General features: G+C 48.2%; 1 protein-coding gene across 3 annotated transcripts in view; it reads left to right on the top strand.

The window, feature by feature from the left end:
- Window positions 1–222: 222 nt before the first annotated feature.
- Window positions 223–20,812, top strand: part of LOC138652032 (CMP-N-acetylneuraminate-beta-galactosamide-alpha-2,3-sialyltransferase 4-like) — a 175,280-nt gene continuing 154,690 nt past the window's right edge. For all 3 annotated transcript variants that reach the window (XM_069742738.1, XM_069742739.1, XM_069742737.1), the window contains exons 1-5: window positions 223–354; window positions 14,696–14,842; window positions 19,691–19,754; window positions 19,851–19,931; window positions 20,161–20,258. In XM_069742738.1, the coding sequence (XP_069598839.1) occupies window positions 14,815–14,842; window positions 19,691–19,754; window positions 19,851–19,931; window positions 20,161–20,258 (271 nt within the window). In that variant the 5' untranslated portion in view covers window positions 223–354; window positions 14,696–14,814. The remainder of the gene's footprint in view (window positions 355–14,695; window positions 14,843–19,690; window positions 19,755–19,850; window positions 19,932–20,160; window positions 20,259–20,812) is intronic.

Here is a 20,812-nt window from a genome sequence, read left to right on the forward strand (position 1 = left end):
CTATGTACAAGAATATAACTACTATAATACTGCCCCTATATACAAGAATATAACTACTATAATACTGCCCTATATACAAGAATATAACTACTATAATACTGCTCCCTATGTACATCTATAATATGCAATAATACTTCACTACAAATTACATATTTTGTGCAGGTCTCATTTAACACCTTTAACGTTGTATGAGTCTCCTGTATTGCAATGATCATTCTGTGTCTCAGCTTTGCTTCTAGGTTGTAGTATATTTATGGGAGGAGCGGAGTCAGACAATAGAAAGGCGCTTTAATGAGCAGAGAACTCGCTGTGTGCTTGGTGTTTCTGGAGACAAGAGGCAGCTTGTGACCGCAGGTAATTCCTGACATTATTGTTAGGGTGATAAATAATCACTAATAATTATTGATATTGGCACAATAATGATTGACTGGGGTGGAGACAGATAATATCACAGGTGGTTACAATGTTTCTTCTTTCTATTCTTCTGGATTGCAGCAGATGGATAATGCAGGATCATCTTTTCACAATTAAGTTCTACATTGCTTCAGAAATTCTACAAATGGATCATTCTGGGGATGGATCTTGGGAGTTGTGATGTTCTAAATCTTTGATAAGAGTTTACTAATAATAATCTAATCGATTCACTAGAAATGTAGTGAATGTGACTTTTACCAGAAGACGTTATTCTATAATGAAACATTGATGGAGATGTTCCTGTTCCTCTATGGCTGGAGAGATTTTGCAGAGAAGTTTAAGCTCCTCAATCCATTTTGGTGGATATCACAGGGACTTCTTTATTTCAGTGACTGATGAAGTCCAGTTGCTCCTGACACTGCGTGGAGCCAGAGCTTATTTTTGAATTGTTCAATTTTTTTTCTTTTAATCTTTATTGGTTTATTTTAATATAATTACAATGGATGCAAATATTCTCCGGTAACAAAGAAACATTATAGTTAACAGACGTCACTGATACATTACTGTATAGTGACATAACTCAGGAGAAAAGACATATGTCCAACAAGTTCATCCAGGACAATGTGGATCAAGAGGTCTGGGCAAATTTTAGAATGAACTTTGTGGCTGGTGTTGACATGTTGTCCATGATGGTGTCATAAAACTTGTTTGTCAAGTGGAAACTCCCAAGCAAATGTTACCTTGCAGTCCTATGTAACGCCATATATAACACAGTGATAACTGTCTAAGTACAGATAATATAGTAGACAGTACTTTCCCCTATGTACAATAATATAACTACTATAATACTGCCCCCTATGTACAATAATATAACTACTATAATACTGCCCCTTTTACAAGAATATAACTACTATAATACTGCCCCTATGTACAAGAATATAACTACTATAATACTGCCCCTTTTACAAGAATATAACTACTATAATACTGCCCCTATATACAAGAATATAACTACTATAATACTGCCCCTATATACAAGAATATAACTACTATAATGCTGCTCCTATGTACAAGACTATAACTACTATAATACTGCTCCTATGTACAAGAATATAACTACTCAAAGTCCATCTAAGTAGAAAATAAAAGGCAGCACTCACCGATCCTTCCACGAAAGGTAACTTTATTAGCTTACATAAAACTCTTCACGGCCGAGGGTGCAGATGTACAGAGTGCGGCAAGGTCAGGCTTGCCGCACTCTGTACATCTGCACCCCCGGCCGTGAAGAGTTTTATGTAAGCTAATAAAGTTACCTTTCGTGGAAGGATCGGTGAGTGCTGCCTTTTCTTTTCTACTTGGATGGACTTTGAGACGTGTTTTGGCTGAAGCACCCAAGATCCGGCGGTCACACTCCCATCGCAGGTGAGCAGGAGTGATTTTCCCTCTGAGCGGTGGTGCGGTCAGCTGTGTTTTCTCATCGATCGACAAGAATATAACTACTATAATACTGACCCTATGTACAAGAATATAACTACTATAATACTGACCCTATGTACAAGAATATAACTACTATAGTACTGCCCCCTATATACAAGAATATAACTACTATAATACTGCCCCCTATGTACAAGAATATAACTACTATAGTACTGCCCCCTATATACAAGAATATAAATACTATAATACTGCCCCTATATACAAGAATATAACTACTATAATACTGCTCCTATGTACAAGAATATAACTACTATAATACTGCCCCCTATGTACAAAAATATAACTACTATAATACTGCCCCCAATTTACAAGAATGTAACTACTATAATACTGTCCCCTATGTACAAGAATATAACTACTATAATACTGCCTCCTATGTACGAGAATATAACTACTCTAATATAGCCCCCTATGTACAAGAATATAACTACTATAATACTGCCCCCCTATGTACAAGAATATAACTACTATAATACTGATCCTATGTACAAGAATATAACTACTATAATACCGCTCCCTATGTACAGGAATATAACTACTATAATACTGCTCCTATGTACAGGAATATAACTACTATAATACTGCTCCTATATACAAGAATATAACTACTATAATACTGTCCGCTATGTACAAGAATATAACTACTATAATACTGCCTCCTATGTACAAGAATATAACTACTATAATACTGCTCCTATGTACAAGAATAGAACTACTATAATACTGCCCCTATGTACAAGAATATAACTACTATAATACTGCCCCCCTATGTACAAGAATATAACTACTATAATACTGACCCTATGTACAAGAATATAGCTACTATAATACTGCCCCTATGTACAAGAATACAACTACTATAATACTGACCCTATGTACAAGAATATAACTACTATAGTACTGCCCCCTATATACAAGAATATAACTACTATAATACTGCCCCCTATGTACAAGAATATAACTACTATAATACTGCCCCTATATACAAGAATATAACTACTATAATACTGCCCCTATGTACAAGAATATAACTACTATAATACTGCCCCCTATGTACAAAAATATAACTACTATAATACTGCCCCCTATTTACAAGAATATAACTACTATAATACTGTCCCCTATATACAAGAATATAACTACTATAATACCGCTCCCTATGTACAGGAATATAACTACTATAATACTGCTCCTATGTACAGGAATATACCGTATATACTCGAGTATAAGCCGAGATTTTCAGCCCAAATTTTAGGGCTGAAAGTGCCCCCCTCGGCTTATACTCGAGTCACGGTAGCGGTGGGGTCGGCAGGTGAGGGGCTGAGGGCGCTGGGGTATACTTACCTAGTCCCAGCGATCCTCGCGCTGTCCCTGCAGTCCCACGGGCTTCGGCGCTGCAGCTTCTTCCTCTCTTCAGCGGTCACGTGGGACCGCTCATTACAGAAATGAATAAGCGGCTCCACCTCCCATAGGGGCGGAGCCGCTTATTCATTTCTCTAATCAGCGGTGCCGGTGACCGCTGATAGAGAAAGAAGCTGCAGCGCCGAAGACAGGAGGGGACAGCGCGAGGATCGCCAGGACTAGGTGAGTATGTTATATTCACCTGTCCTCGTTCCAGCCGCCGGGCGCCGATCCATCTTCCCGGCCGGCGCCTCCATCTTCCCGGCGTCTGCGCTCTCTGACTGATCAGGCAGAGGGCGCGATGACGCATACAGTGTGCGCGGCGCCCTCTGCCTGATCAGTCAGAGCAGAGACGCCGGGAAGATGGAGGCGCCGGAACGAGACGCTGGGAGCTGCAATCAAGGGAGGTGAGTATGTGTTTTTTTTTTTTATTGCAGCAGTAGCAGCGGCAGCACAGATTAATGTGGAGCATCTATGGGGCACAGTGAACGGTGCAGAGCACCGTATAAGGCACATCTATGGGGCACAGTGAACGGTGCAGAGCACCGTATAAGGCACATCTATGGGGCACAGTGAACGGTGCAGAGCACCGTATAAGGCACAGCTAGGGGGCACAATGAACGGTGCAGAGCACCGTATATGGCACATCTATGGGGCACAGTGAACGGTGCAGAGCACCGTATAAGGCACATCTATGGGGCACAGTGAACGGTGCAGAGCACCGTATAAGGCACAGCTAGGGGGCACAATGAACGGTGCAGAGCACTGTATATGGAGCACATCTATGGGGCACAGTGAACGGTGCAGAGCACTGTATATGGCACATCTATGGGGCACAGTGAACGGTGCAGAGCACCGTATATGGCACATCTATGGGGCACAGTGAACGGTGCAGAGCACCGTATATGGCACATCTATGGGGCACAGTGAACGGTGCAGGGCACCGTATATGGCACATCTAGGGGGCACAATGAACGGTGCAGGGCACCGTATATGGCACATCTATGGGGCACAGTGAACGGTGCAGAGCACCGTATATGGCACAGCTAGGGGGCACAGTGAACGGTGCAGAGCACCGTATATGGCACAGCTAGGGGGCACAGTGAACGGTGCAGAGCACCGTATAAGGCACAGCTAGGGGGCACAATGAACGGTGCAGAGCACCGTATAAGGCACAGCTAGGGGGCACAATGAACGGTGCAGAGCACCGTATAAGGCACAGCAATGGGGCACAGTGAACGGTGCAGAGCACCGTATATGGCACAGCTAGGGGGCACAATGAACGGTGCAAAGCACCGTATAAGGCACATCTATGGGGCACAGTGAACGGTGCAGAGCACCGTATATGGCACATCTATGGGGCACAGTGAACGGTGCAGGGCACCGTATATGGCACATCTAGGGGGCACAATGAACGGTGCAGGGCACCGTATATGGCACATCTATGGGGCACAGTGAACGGTGCAGAGCACCGTATATGGCACAGCTAGGGGGCACAGTGAACGGTGCAGAGCACCGTATATGGCACAGCTAGGGGGCACAGTGAACGGTGCAGAACACCGTATAAGGCACAGCTAGGGGGCACAATGAACGGTGCAGAGCACCGTATAAGGCACAGCTAGGGGGCACAATGAACGGTGCAGAGCACCGTATAAGGCACAGCTAGGGGGCACAGTGAACGGTGCAGAGCACCGTATAAGGCACAGCAATGGGGCACAGTGAACGGTGCAGAGCACCGTATATGGCACAGCTAGGGGGCACAATGAACGGTGCAGAGCACCGTATATGGCACAGCTAGGGGGCACAATGAACGGTGCAGCGCACCGTATATGGCACAGCTATGGGGCACAGTGAACGGTGCAGAGCACTGTATATGGCACAGCTAGGGGGCACAGTGAACGGTGCAGAGCACTATATGGGGCACAGCTATGGGGAAATATGAATGGTGTAGAGCACTATATGGCACAGCTATGGGGAAATAATGATCTATTTTTATTTTTGAAATTCACCGGTAAATGCTGCATTTCCACCCTAGGCTTATACTCGAGTCAATAAGTTTTCCCAGTTTTTTGTGGCAAAATTAGGGGGGTCGGCTTATACTCGGGTCGGCTTATACTCGAATATATACGGTAACTACTATAATAATATAACTACTACTAGATGGTGGCCCGATTCTAACGCATCGGGTATTCTAGAATATAGCCTACAGCCTGCAGTGATCCTCAACCTACTGAACAGCCGCACAGCCAGCTCTTCCCTCTCCTAGTGTATCCTCACCCACCCCCTGCAGACTGTGAGCCCTCGCGGGCAGGGTCCTCCCTCCTTATGTACTCGTGTGCCTTGTTATCTGCTCATGTTTAATGTAATTGTCTATATTTGCCCCGTATTCACATGTAAAGCGCCATGGAATAAATGGCGCTATAAAAATGTATAATAATAATAATAATAATATGCATGCCCACGTAGTATATTGCACAGCCCACGTATTATATTGCCCAGACACGTAGTATATTGCCCAGTGATGTAGTATATTGCGCAGCCACGTAGTATATTGCCCAGTGACGTAGTATATCGCACAGCAACGTAGTATACAGCACAGGGCCACGTAGTATATTGGCCAGTAACGTAGTATTTTGCCCAGTGACGTAGTATATCGCCCAGCCACGTAGTATTCAGCACAAAGCCACGTAGTATATTGCCCAGTTACATAGTATATTGCCCAGTGACGTAGTATACAGCACAGAGCTACGTAGTATATTGCCCAGCCAGGTTTGTCACAGGTGAAAAAATAAACATATACTCACCTTTCTGAAGGCCCCTTGTAGTCCACGGCAGCTTCCGGTCCCAGCGTCGGTATGGGCGCAGGACCTGTGATGACGTCGCGGTCACATGACCGTGACGTCATGGCAGGTCCTTCTGCCATACCATCTTTGCCACTGGAAACTGCAGCGGAAGATGGCGGCCGGCGGGAGCGGCACAGCGGACTACAGAGGGTGAGTATAGCAGGTTTATTTTTTTAAAAATATTTTTAACATTATATTTTTTATTATTGATGCCACATAGGCAGCGTCAATAGTAAAAAGTTGGGGACACACAGGGTTAATAGCAGCAGTAACGCGGTCCGTTATCGCCGGCATTAACCCTGTGTTATCGGTGACCGAAGTGGAGTATGCAGGCGACAGGCACTGACTGCAGGGAGTAGGGGGCGGCCATTTTTTTCTGGACTGTGCCCGTCGCTGATTGGTCCCGGCAGCCATGACAGGCAGCTGGCGAGACCAATCAGGGAATGAATAACCGTGACAGAAAGAAGGACAGACGGAAGTGACCCTTAGACAATTATATAGTAGATAATACTGCCCCTACGTACAAGATTATATCTACTATAATGCTGCCCCTATGTAAAAGAATATAACTACTATAATACTGCTCCTATGTACAAGAATATAACAACTATAATACTGCCCCTATGTACAAGAATATAACTACTATAATACTGCCCCCTATATAAAAGAATATAACTACTATAATACAGCTCCTATGTACAAGAATATAACTACTATAATACTGCTCCTATGTACAAGAATATAACAACTATAATACTGCCCCTATGTACAAGAATATAACTACTATAATACTGCCCCTATGTACAACAATATAACTACTATAATACTGCCCCTATGTACAAGAATATATCTAGTATAATACTGCCCCTACGTACAAGATTATATCTACTATAATACTGCCCCTATGTACAAGAATGTAACTACTATAATACTGCCCCTATGTACAAGAATGTAACTACTATAATACTGCCCCTATGTACAAGAATATAACTACTATAATACTGCCCCTATGTACAAGAATATAACTACTATAATACTGCTCCTATGTACAAGAATATAACTACTATAATACTGCTCCTATGTACAAGAATATAACTACTATAATACTGCTCCTATGTACAAGAATATAACTACTATAATACTGCCCTCTATGTACAAGAATATAACTACTATAATACTGCTCCTATGTACAAGAATATAACTACTATAATACTGCCCTCTATGTACAAGAATATAACTACTATAATACTGCTCCTATGTACAAGAATATAACTACTATAATACTGCCCCTACGTACAAGATTATATCTACTATAATACTGCCCCTATGTACAAGAATGTAACTACTATAATACTGCCCCTATTGTGATGCAGTGACCCCGGTGACAGCTAGGGGGCGCTGTGAGTGTTCCTTAGGATGTGCATGGAGGCATATCTATTGTGATAATCGTGGTGAAACAGTGACTGGCTGTGTTGTGAATGGCCGACATGTGTCGCAGAGGGAGTCTGCGTAGTAAGTCTGATGCAATGTTGTTGTTCTGGGACCTGTAGTCCCTCAAGTGTGTATATGTATGGTGTAGCTGTAAGGGAGACTTACTAGGCTAGTTGTGTGAGATGGGTGGGAAAAACTAGCCACACATCCACACTCCCACCCAGGGGAGTGGTTAAGGATATATAATGTGACCACGGTGTGGGTCACATGGTTCCCTCTGTATGGTTCCTGTGTGGTTCCAGTGGAAGGTCCTGGAGAGCCTGTGTGTTGGGAGGTCCTGGGAGTAGGACCGGATCCCTGAATAGCACACTGAACCACCTGTGTTGGATCTCCTGGGAGTAGGAGTCCTGAATAGCACATGGTGGGGTTTGGACCTGGTGAGCCGGGTGTGTTGGATTTCCTGGGAGTAGGAGTTCTGAAGAGCACATGGTGGGGCTTTGGACTTGCGGGTGGCCTGGGGTGTTGGATGAGGTCCTGAATAGCACCTGGACAGGTCACTTGTGCGGTTCATGTGGGGAAGCTACCATCCTTCGGTGGGTCTGGACTAAGATATGCCACCAAGGCAAGTTGGTGATCCCTGTGAGGCATCTTTCCCAGAGGAGTGGACTGGCAAGGAGTCAGCAGGTGGAGCAGGAGCTCCCGTCAGGTACCTATACAGACTGTTGGTGCTTGTAATGTTCTATGAACTGTGTGGTCTCCCACGGTGACTGAACGGAGTGAGGTTCGGCGTGTTTAGAGACCGCGACCCAGTGTCATATGCGCTGTATGTGACTTGGGACATTGGTGAAGTGTACGGCGTACGGACACCCATGGTAACTGGGCGAAGTGAGAGGTCCAGCATGTTTAGTGTCCGTGAGTCAAAGCCGTAAATGAAGTGTTAAGATAAAGTTGCAAGTTAATATCACCAGTTGGTACCTGTTGTGTTCAATGGAACGTATAACATGAACTGTGCATAACCCGGTTTATGACAATTTAATAAACCGTATGGACTGTTTGTTTGGAAAAATCGTGCCTGACTACGTTAATCCCGTGCTAAGCGAGTGTCCCCCAATACACTTAGTGAGAGCAATCTTACATATGGCGTTCAAATGCGGGCAATGTTCCAGGTGGCACGTTCAGTGATAATTGCTGTGGCTCGGCGGGCCACGAATATTGCGTCTGGCTGTAACTCGGCGGGGTTACAAAGCTGACAAGCATCTTGCTGTGGATCGGCGGGTCCACGAAGTTTGCGGTAGAGCCGTGCAGAGCCTTGTGGATCATAGCTGCAATTGCAGCAAGAGGTTGAGCAGTAGCCGGAGCTGCAGTGGCTTGTCGTCAGCCGGAGGTGCCGGTTTTATGTGTTTGCAGTGGGAGCTGTGGCAGTAGCAGCAGGAGCTGGTGAAGTGACATATAAAAAAGAAAAAATATATATATATTTTTTTTCCTTTCCCAGATCGTGCAGACTCTTAAAGGGCCAGTACAAGCCCAGAGACATAGTGGTGTACTGTGCGAACTGGGGCCTGAGTGCAGTGGCGAAGTCCACGGGGTGTACCCCAGGGAAGGGGGTGTCCCTAAAAGTGGGCAGGGACCCTAACGGGGATGGTTGCCCAAAAGGGGGCAGAGTCCCAAAAAGGGGCGGTAACCCGAAGAGGGGTAGGAGCCCAAAAAGAGGTTTAATCTCGGGAAATGGTGGTTTCCCAAAAGGGGGCGGAGCGTCCCAAAGAGGTACCGCAGGCAAATTGGTGCCCAGGGCGAGTAAGTTATGTGTGTCCGGTATGCTGTGTGAACTATCCACCTGGTGAAAGTTTACGGGGGTGTGCCCTGCGGATGCATGAGATGGAAATGTGCGGACTGGTCGATTCTAGGAGCCCCGTGACTCTAGTGAGGGTTGCACCCGAGTGCTTTGAAATGCCTGATAGGAGAGTCAGTGTAACCTGCATCCATGGGCACACTGAGGGTTATCCAGTAGCCAGGGTGGTCGAGGCGGCCAAGGACAGTGCAATCCATGATGTGGCCGTAGTCTCAACCTTACCCTGCCCAGTGATAATTGGCCGGGACTCTAGGTTGTTCACAGACTTGTGGGAGAAGGGAGCTTCTTTACAACAAGAGAATGGAGGGCTCTCAGCTGGTGGGGTTGCATACCTTAAAGCATTTATTTCTCCCAAAGTAGTTGGGTCAGATGGCGGATTGACCAGTGGGGAAGGTGCATCTGCCCAACTTACGGACATGTCACCTGATGAGTACCCCAATTTGACTTTAGGTGATGTGGTTACTAAAGCCTATGAAGCTGAAACATGGTTAAAGAGTGACTTGAGGGGTCACCGTGTTGTGGGGTGTGAGACAGACTATTGTGGTGACTCTCATTCAGATGATGACGCCAGTGGTAAAGAGTGCAGTAAAGCTGACTCGGGTACAAATAGCAAGTCTACCTCCCGTCGCCGGAGACGTAGAAAAGGCAAAGGGGCTGTACCAGTTGCACCTTGTGAAGATGTGACGGAAGATGGTGAAGGCTCCAGAAAACCTGGTGCTGAGGACTTGGAAGTGTCTGGAGTACTTTAAAGTCCCAGGAAAAAGGGACGAACCTGAGGATATCACCGCTGAGATCCAAGAGAGGGCTGACGCTGACAGTGCTGAGTCTGAGGGTGCAGAAGTGGAGGAGGCCACCAAAGGAGTGGGGCCTGAAGTGGATACCCGGTTGAAGCAAGAGGAGCTTCGGAGACGGGCTGCTGAGCGCCGTGTGGGGGCCTTAGAGAAAGAGGTAGCGGACCTCAGAGATCGCCTGGCCGAAAGCCAGGCAATGAACAAAGCAGCCTGGGAGAAGATGGAGCGGCAGGTGTCTGTCCTGGCCAAACATCTGAAAGCTGGTGACATTCAGAAGAAGTTACCTCTGGAAGCGGAACAAGATGGGTGTCTGACAGCAGAAGAGAAGGAGACTTCCTTCCTCAAGTGCATGATAGACGTACCTGAAAACCTGAGAGAGGCATGTGCCAGTTGGTGCCTGTTGTGTTCTATGGAACGTATAACATGAACTGTGCATAACCCGGTTTATGACAATTTAATAAACCGTATGGACTGTTTGGAAAAATCGTGCCTGACTACGTTAATCCCGTGCCAAGCGAGTGTCCCCCAATACACTTAGCGAGAGCAATCTTACACTATGTACAAGAATATAACTACTATAATACTGCCCCTATGTACAAGAATATAACTACTATAACACTGCCTACTATATACAAGAATAACCTACTATATATAATACTGCTCCTATGTACAAGAATATAACTACTATAATACTTCCTCCTATGTACAAGAATATAACTACTATAATACTGCTCCTATGTACAAGAATATAACTACTATAATACTGCCCCTATGTACAAGAATATAACTACTATAATACTGCCCCTATGTACAAGAATATAACTACTATAATACTGCTCCTATATACAAGAATATAACTACTATAATACTGCCCCTATGTACAAGAATATAACTATTATAATGTGGATAAGAACAGAAAATGCGGCAGCACTCACCCATCTGTGGTCCAATTCTTTATTCAAAACATGAAAAAATACAGCCTTGCGGTCCGAGGGAGTGCAGATGGACGGGAGGTGAGCAGGTGAACGACGACGGCCGTTTCGCGCTGATCTGAGCGCTTCTACGTAGAAGCGCTCAGATCAGCGTGAAACGGCCGTCGTCGTTCACCTGCTCACCTCCCGTCCATCTGCACTCCCTCGGACCGCAAGGCTGTATTTTTTCATGTTTTGAATAAAGAATTGGACCACAGATGGGTGAGTGCTGCCGCATTTTCTGTTCTTATCCACATGTTTGCATCTATTTTCTATGCGAGCACCCCCTGCACTGAAGTCAGTCTGTCACCACTCACTGCTGCTGATCTGCCGGAAGAAGGAAGGCTGTGCAGCTCACTTTTTTCTTTTGCTTTATAACTATTATAATACTGCCCCTATGTACAAGAATATAACTACTATAATACTGCTCCTATATACAAGAATATAACTACTATAATACTGCTCATTTAATTTCTCTCAACCCCCGCCCCCGTGATGTCCCGCGGGCCGCCGGAATCTGCTTCCGGGAAGGAGATCTGCCGCCTTGCATCCGGCAACAATATGAAATTTTTCCTATTGGTTGATTTTGATCACTGTGGTAGACCTTATCACAGTGATCAAAAAAAAATAAATAAAAAAAATAATAAATATATATATATATATATATATATATATATATATAGTTAATAAACCACCCTTTATCACCCCCCTTAGTTAGGGAAAAGTATTCAAATAAAAAATATATATTTATTTCCATTAGGGTTAGAGTTGGCTAAAGCGAGTTGGGCTAAAGCTAGGGTTAGGGTTGGGCTAGGGATAGGGATATGGTTGGGATTAGGGTTAGGGGTGTGTTGGCGCCCGCCATTGATTCCAGCCATTTTTACATTCAAAAAGTCAAACGGTTCTCTCTCCCTTCTGAGCCCTGCCATGCACCCAAACAGTGGTTTTTCCCCACAGATAGGGTATCGGCGTACTCAGGAGAAATTGCACAACAAATTTTCTCGTCCATTTTCTCCTGATACCGCCGTGAAAATGGAAAAAATTGGTTCCAGATATTTTGTGAAAAAAGTATAATGTTCATTTTTTCCTTCCACATTGCTTTAGTTCTCGAGAAGCACCTGAAGGGTTAATAAACTTCTTGAATGTGATTTTGAGCACCTTGAGTGGTGCAGCTTTTAGAATGGTGTCACTTTTGGGTATTTTCTGTTATATTGACCCCCCCAAACTCTCTTCAAATGTAAGGTGATCCCTAAAAAAATGGTTTTGTAAATTTTGTTGGAAAAATAAGAAATTGCTGGTCAACTAGTAACCCTTATAACTTCCTAACAGAAAAAAAATTATGTTAACAAATGCAGATTTTTCTGCGGTTTCTTCCATTTTTATGCCTGTGATAGATTGTCCCGATGCCAAACCCCACCTGGCAATGTGTACAAGGAAATAACGATGAGCACACAAAGGCAAAATCAGCGAGCTGCCCCGAGCCAAGATCAATATATTCCCAAGCGGATCGTTACTATGACAGGTCGTTATCAGATCGCCCACTGCTGATCACACACGATGGCGACATATATACAAGAATGGGGTCAGCACCCAGCAGCAGTGCGGGGTCACCAATCTTGATTTTTGCCCCAGAGAAGGGATTACCCAGTTTACCACTCCATAAATAAGGCCTGTACCAGGTACCAAGAAGGTCTGAGCATCGTGTGGGTCTCCTGGGATGGGGCACAGCAGCGCTCCCCAGCCACAAATGGCAAATTGGCGCCAGAGTAATAAAACCCGGTGACACAGGGGATTGTGCAGAGCAAAATATTTCACCGTCATCGTCATCCTGGTGCAATGGCAGAAAACGATGCCTCCCTGGGGTCCTCCCTCCCTGGGGTCCTGTCTCCCTGGGGTCCTGCCTCCCTGGGGTCCTGCCTCCCTGGGGTCCTGTCTCCATGGTGTCCTGCCTTCCTGTGGTCCTGCCTCCCTGGTGTCCTGCCTCCCTGGTGTCCTGCCTTCCTGGGGTCCTGCCTCCATGGTGTCCTGCCTCCCTGGTGTCCTGCCTCCCTGGGGTCCTGTCTCCCTGGGGTCCTGTCTCCCTGGGGTCCTGCTTCCCTGGGGTCCTGCCTCCCTGGGGTCCTGTCTCCATGGTGTCCTGCCTTCCTGGTGTCCTGCCTCCCTGGGGTCCTGTCTCCCTGGGGTCCTGTCTCCCTGGGGTCCTGTCTCTCTGGGGTCCTGTCTCCCTGGTGTCCTGCCTCCCTGGTGTCCTGCCTCCCTGGTGTCCTGCCTCCCTGGGGTCCTGTCTCCCTGGGGTCCTGCTTCCCTGGGGTCCTGCCTTCCTGGTGTCCTGTCTCCCTGGGGTCCTGCCTCCCTGGTGTCCTGTCTCCCTGGGGTCCTGCTTCCCTGGGGTCCTGCCTCCCTGGTGTCCTGCCTCCCTGGGGTCCTGTCTCCCTGGGGTCCTGTCTCCCTGGGGTCCTGTCTCCCTGGGGTCCTGTCTCTCTGGGGTCCTGTCTCCCTGGGTTCCTGTCTCCCTGGGGTCCTGCCTCCCTGGGGTCCTGCCTCAATGGGGTCCTGTCTCCCTGGTCCAATCTTGATTTTTGCCCCAGAGAAGGGATTACCCAGTTTACCACTCCATAAATAAGGCCTGTACCAGGTACCAAGAAGGTCTGAGCATCGTGTGGGTCTCCTGGGATGGGGCACAGCAGCGCTCCCCAGCCACAAATGGCAAATTGGCGCCAGAGTAATAAAACCCGGTGACACAGGGGATTGTGCAGAGCAAAATATTTCACCGTCATCGTCATCCTGGTGCAATGGCAGAAAACGATGCCTCCCTGGGGTCCTCCCTCCCTGGGGTCCTGTCTCCCTGGGGTCCTGCCTCCCTGGGGTCCTGCCTCCCTGGGGTCCTGTCTCCATGGTGTCCTGCCTTCCTGTGGTCCTGCCTCCCTGGTGTCCTGCCTCCCTGGTGTCCTGCCTTCCTGGGGTCCTGCCTCCATGGTGTCCTGCCTCCCTGGTGTCCTGCCTCCCTGGGGTCCTGTCTCCCTGGGGTCCTGTCTCCCTGGGGTCCTGCTTCCCTGGGGTCCTGCCTCCCTGGGGTCCTGTCTCCATGGTGTCCTGCCTTCCTGGTGTCCTGCCTCCCTGGGGTCCTGTCTCCCTGGGGTCCTGCCTCCCTGGGGTCCTGTCTCCCTGGGGTCCTGTCTCCCTGGTGTCCTGTCTCCCTGGGGTCCTGTCTCCCTGGGGTCCTGCTTCCCTGGGGTCCTGCCTCCCTGGGGTCCTGTCTCCCTGGGGTCCTGCCTCTCTGGGGTCCTGTCTCCCTGGGGTCTTGCCTCGTCTTCTCCCTCGCAGTCTGATGCAATAGACATAACCACACTAGGTGCTTCCACCACAAGCTCAGCAAAAGTTGTCAGTTCCCTGCCCCCACCCCTCCTTACATGAGTGTGTGCACTGGCCCTTTAATGGATCTGCTCCAGAAGTCTGATGATATCACACATAAATGATGATTTATATTGTTTCCTTCAGATGTCGCAGATGATTGCGCCATTTCCTTCTCAATGAGAAAATTCAATCAGTGATCGACGCCATGAACGACTCTGCAGCAAAACGCGGATGAAAGAAAGGAAATTAAACGGACTGCAAAAATGCTAAGAGCCAAACTGTTCCCTCACTGTGAGCTACTGTCCTCCGCTATCAGCCAGTGCATCATATCTAGTTACAGCAGCCATTATTATCTGCTACAGAGCAATCAGAAAGTCACAGAGGCGGAAATACAGTCCCTGCTCTCCTCCATCTCTGCACTACAACCCCCATCATGTGTGATACTGTCTGCCGAGCTGTGTATCTAATCCTCTCCTGTGTGATACTGTCTGCCGAGCTGTGTATCTAATCCTATCCTGTGTGATACTGACTGCTGAGCTGTGTATCTAATCCTATCCTGTGTGATACTGACTGCTGTGCCGTGTATCTAATCCTATCCTGTGTGATACTGACTGCTGAGCCGTGTATCTAATCCTATCCTGTGTGATACTGTCTGCTGAGCCGTGTATCTAATCCTATCCTGTGTGATACTGTGTGCTGAGCCGTGTATCTAATCCTATCCTGGGTGATACTGTCTGCTGAGCCGTGTATCTAATTCTATCCTGTGTGATACTGACTGCTGAGCCATGTATCTAATCCTATCCTGTGTGTTACTGTCTGCTGAGCCGTGTATCTAATCCTCTCCTGTGTGATACTGACTGCTGAGCCGTGTATCTAATCCTATCCTGTGTGATACTGACTGCTGAGCCATGTATCTAATCCTCTCCTGTGTGATACTGACTGCTGACCTGTGTATCTCATCCTATCCTGTGTGATACTAACTGCTGAGCTGTGTATCTCATCCTATCCTGTGTGATACTAACTGCTGAGCTGTGTATCTAATCCTGTCCTGTGTGAAACTGACTGCTGAGCCGTGTATCTAATCCTATCCTGTGTGATACTGACTGCTCAGCTGGGTATCTAATCCTATCCTGTGTGATACTGACTGCTGAGCCGTGTATCTAATCCTCTCCTGTGTGATACTGTCTGCTAAACTGTGTATCTAATCCTATCCTGTGTGATGCTGACTCCTGAGCCGTGTATCTAATCCTATCCTGTGTGATACTGACTGCTGAGCCATGTATCTAATCCTCTCCTGTGTGATACTGACTGCTGACCTGTGTATCTCATCCTATCCTGTGTGATACTGCTGAGCCGTGTATCTAATCCTCTCCTGTGTTATACTGACTGCTGACCTGTGTATCTCATCCTATCCTGTGTGATACTAACTGCTGAGCCGTGTATCTAATCCTCTCCTGTATGATACTGACTGCTGAGCTGTGTATCTCATCCTATCCTGTGTGAAACTGACTGCTGAGCCGTGTATCTAATCTTATCCTGTGTGATACTGTCTGCTCAGCCGGGTATCTAATCCTATCCTGTGTGATACTGACTGCTGAGCCGTGTATCTAATCCTCTCCTGTGTGATACTGTCTGCTAAACTGTGTATGTAATCCTATCCTGTGTGAAGCTGACTTTAGAACCGTGTATCTAATCCTCTCCTGTGTGATACTGTCTGCCGAGCCGTGCATACCCGTCTGGTGGGTGCTGTGGTATAACCCGTTCTCGCTGTTGCAGGTCAGGTGGTCTTGGTGTGGTATAACTCCTTCTCGCTGTTGCAGGTTGGGTGGTCTTGGTGTGGTATAACCTCTTCTCACTGTTGCAGGTCGGGTGGTCTTGGTGGGGTATAACCTCTTCTCGCTGTTGCAGGTTGGGTGGTCTTGGTGTGGTATAACCTCTTCTCGCTGTTGCAGGTTGGGTGGTCTTGGTGTGGTATAACCTCTTCTCACTGTTGCAGGTTGGGTGGTCTTGGTGGGGTATAACCTCCTCTTCTCACTGTTGCAGGTCGGGTGGTCTTGGTGGGGTATAACCTCTTCTTCTCACTGTTGCAGGTCGGGTGGTCTTGGTGGGGTATAACCTCTTCTCGCTGTTGCAGGTTGGGTGGTCTTGGTGGGGTATAACTCCTTCTCGCTGTTACAGGTCAGGTGGTCTTGGTGTGGTATAACCTCCTCTTCTCACTGTTGCAGGTTGGGTGGTCTTGGTGGGGTATAACCTCCTCTTCTCACTGTTGCAGGTTGGGTGGTCTTGGTGGGGTATAACCTCTTCTCGCTGTTGCAGGTTGGGTGGTCTTGGTGTGGTATAACCTCTTCTCACTGTTGCAGGTTGGGTGGTCTTGGTGTGGTATAACCTCTTCTCGCTGTTGCAGGTTGGGTGGTCTTGGTGGGGTATAACTCCTTCTCGCTGTTGCAGGTTGGGTGGTCTTGGTGTGGTATAACCTCTTCTCGCTGTTGCAGGTTGGGTGGTCTTGGTGTGGTATAACTCCTCGCTGTTGCAGGTTGGGTGATCTTGGTGGGGTATAACCTCTTCTCGCTGTTACAGGTCGGGTGGTCTTGGTGGGGTATAACCTCCTCTTCTCGCTGTTACAGGTCGGGTGGTCTTGGTGGGGTATAACCTCTTCTCGCTGTTGCAGGTTGGGTGGTCTTGGTGTGGTATAACCTCTTCTCGCTGTTGCAGGTTGGGTGGTCTTGGTGGGGTATAACTCCTTCTCGCTGTTGCAGGTTGGGTGGTCTTGGTGTGGTATAACCTCTTCTCGCTGTTGCAGGTTGGGTGGTCTTGGTGTGGTATAACTCCTCGCTGTTGCAGGTTGGGTGATCTTGGTGGGGTATAACCTCTTCTCGCTGTTACAGGTCGGGTGGTCTTGGTGGGGTATAACCTCCTCTTCTCGCTGTTACAGGTCGGGTGGTCTTGGTGTGGTATAACCTCTTCTCGCTGTTGCAGGTTGGGTGGTCTTGGTGTGGTATAACCTCTTCTCGCTGTTGCAGGTTGGGTGGTCTTGGTGGGGTATAACTCCTTGTCGCTGTTGCAGGTTGGGTGGTCTTGGTGGGGTATAACTCCTTGTCGCTGTTGCAGGTCGGGTGGTCTTGGTGGGGTATAACCTCCTCTTCTCGCTGTTACAGGTCGGGTGGTCTTGGTGTGGTATAACTCCTCGCTGTTACAGGTCGGGTGGTCTTGGTGTGGTATAACCTCCTCTTCTCACTGTTACAGGTCGGGTGGTCTTGGTGGGGTATAACCTCTTCTCGCTGTTGCAGGTCGGGTGGTCTTGGTGGGGTATAACCTCCTCTTCTCGCTGTTACAGGTCGGGTGGTCTTGGTGTGGTATAACTCCTTCTCGCTGTTACAGGTCGGGTGGTCTTGGTGGGGTATAACCTCTTCTCACTGTTACAGGTCGGGTGGTCTTGGTGGGGTATAACCTCCTCTTCTCACTGTTGCAGGTTGGGTGGTCTTGGTGTGGTATAACCTCTTCTCGCTGTTGCAGGTTGGGTGGTCTTGGTGGGGTATAACTCCTTGTCGCTGTTACAGGTCGGGTGGTCTTGGTGGGGTATAACCTCCTCTTCTCGCTGTTGCAGGTTGGGTGGTCTTGGTGTGGTATAACCTCTTCTCGCTGTTACAGGTCGGGTGGTCTTGGTGGGGTATAACCTCTTCTCACTGTTGCAGGTCGGGTGGTCTTGGTGGGGTATAACCTCTTCTCACTGTTGCAGGTTGGGTGGTCTTGGTGTGGTATAACCTCCTCTTCTCGCTGTTGCAGGTCGGGTGGTCTCGGTGTGGTATAACCTCTTCTCGCTGTTACAGGTCGGGTGGTCTCGGTGTGGTATAACCTCCTCTTCTCACTGTTACAGGTCGGGTGGTCTTGGTGGGGTATAACCTCTTCTCGCTGTTGCAGGTCGGGTGGTCTCGGTGTGGTATAACCTCCTCTTCTCGCTGTTGCAGGTTGGGTGGTCTTGGTGGGGTATAACCTCTTCTCGCTGTTGCAGGTTGGGTGGTCTTGGTGGGGTATAACCTCTTCTCGCTGTTACAGGTCGGGTGGTCTTGGTGGGGTATAACCTCTTCTCGCTGTTACAGGTCGGGTGGTCTTGGTGTGGTATAACCTCTTCTCGCTGTTACAGGTCGGGTGGTCTTGGTGTGGTATAACCTCCTCTTCTCGCTGTTGCAGGTCGGGTGGTCTTGGTGGGGTATAACCTCCTCTTCTCGCTGTTACAGGTCGGGTGGTCTTGGTGTGGTATAACCTCTTCTCGCTGTTGCAGGTTGGGTGGTCTTGGTGGGGTATAACCTCTTCTCGCTGTTACAGGTCGGGTGGTCTTGGTGGGGTATAACCTCCTCTTCTCGCTGTTGCAGGTTGGGTGGTCTTGGTGGGGTATAACCTCTTCTCGCTGTTGCAGGTTGGGTGGTCTTGGTGGGGTATAACCTCTTCTCGCTGTTACAGGTCGGGTGGTCTTGGTGGGGTATAACCTCTTCTCGCTGTTGCAGGTCGGGTGGTCTTGGTGGGGTATAACCTCCTCTTCTCGCTGTTGCAGGTTGGGTGGTCTTGGTGGGGTATAACCTCTTCTCGCTGTTGCAGGTTGGGTGGTCTTGGTGGGGTATAACCTCTTCTCGCTGTTACAGGTCGGGTGGTCTTGGTGGGGTATAACCTCTTCTCGCTGTTGCAGGTCGGGTGGTCTTGGTGGGGTATAACCTCCTCTTCTCGCTGTTGCAGGTTGGGTGGTCTTGGTGGGGTATAACCTCTTCTCACTGTTGCAGGTTGGGTGGTCTTGGTGTGGTATAACCTCCTCTTCTCGCTGTTGCAGGTCGGGTGGTCTTGGTGGGGTATAACCTCCTCTTCTCGCTGTTACAGGTCGGGTGGTCTCGGTGTGGTATAACCTCCTCTTCTCGCTGTTGCAGGTTGGGTGGTCTTGGTGGGGTATAACCTCTTCTCGCTGTTGCAGGTTGGGTGGTCTTGGTGGGGTATAACCTCTTCTCGCTGTTGCAGGTCGGGTGGTCTTGGTGGGGTATAACCTCCTCTTCTCGCTGTTGCAGGTCGGGTGGTCTTGGTGGGGTATAACCTCTTCTCACTGTTGCAGGTCGGGTGGTCTTGGTGGGGTATAACCTCCTCTTCTCGCTGTTGTAGGTCGGGTGGTCCTGAAGGTCGCCGCTTCTGCCGTTCTCTTCTTCGGCCTCCTGTTATTTATCAGGTGAGGTGACTCTCCGGCAGTGCGGCTCGTTGTCCTGCAGGGGGCAGCACGCAGTCACGTCAGGTGTAATATATTTGGTCTTCTCCTTCCCTTCAGGCCGTGGGACGTAAATCCTGTCAGACGTCCGTCGTGCACCGCGGGGGAGGTTGCAGCCAGAGCAGCCGCCATCATTACCAAGTGAGTCCGCAGTGACCGTCACCCGCCGGGGCCGTCGGTCTGGACCGAGCACACTGGGCCCCGCACTGTTGGAGGGTGGGCTTCCCTGCAGACCCCGCCATGTGTGCCTGCTCTAGGAGCTCGAGTATATTGGGGTCCTCTAGCACTGCTGTACCGCAGCGTTATCCTGTAGTGCTGGGCCCCACTGATGTCACCGGGATTTTATCACTTTTCTCCTGATTTATTTCAGTTTCTCCAGAAATCACAGAATCTTTCTGCAGATCAGTGATTATTTCTGGGTCGAGAATCGCTCCGCGTACAGTCTGCCATATGGCACCAAAGGAAACGGTGAGACCCCGGGGTCCGCGCCCCTCACTGTATATATACTATGTGGCCCCTGTATGGCGGCAGTACTATGTTACATATGTACACTGTATGGCACTATTATGTGGCCCCTGTATGGCGGCAGTACTATGTTACATATGTACACTGTATGGCACTATTATGTGGCCCCTGTATGATGGCAGTACTATGTTACATATGTACACTGTATGGCACTATTATGTGGCCCCTGTATGATGGCAGTACTATGTTACATATGTACACTGTATGGCACTATTATGTGGCCCCTGTATGATGGCAGTACTATGTTACATATGTACACTGTATGGCACTATTATGTGGCCCCTGTATGATGGCAGTACTATGTTACATATGTACACTGTATGGCACTATTATGTGGCCCCTGTATGATGGCAGTACTATGTTACATATGTACACTGTATGGCACTATTATGTGGCCCCTGTATGGCGGCAGTACTATGTTACATATGTATAATGTATGGCACTATTATGTGGCCCCTGTATGATGGCAGTACTCTGTTACATATGTACACTGTATG

The sequence above is a fragment of the Ranitomeya imitator genome, chromosome 10 (genome assembly GCF_032444005.1).
Source record: "Ranitomeya imitator isolate aRanImi1 chromosome 10, aRanImi1.pri, whole genome shotgun sequence".
NCBI lineage: Eukaryota > Metazoa > Chordata > Amphibia > Anura > Dendrobatidae > Ranitomeya > Ranitomeya imitator.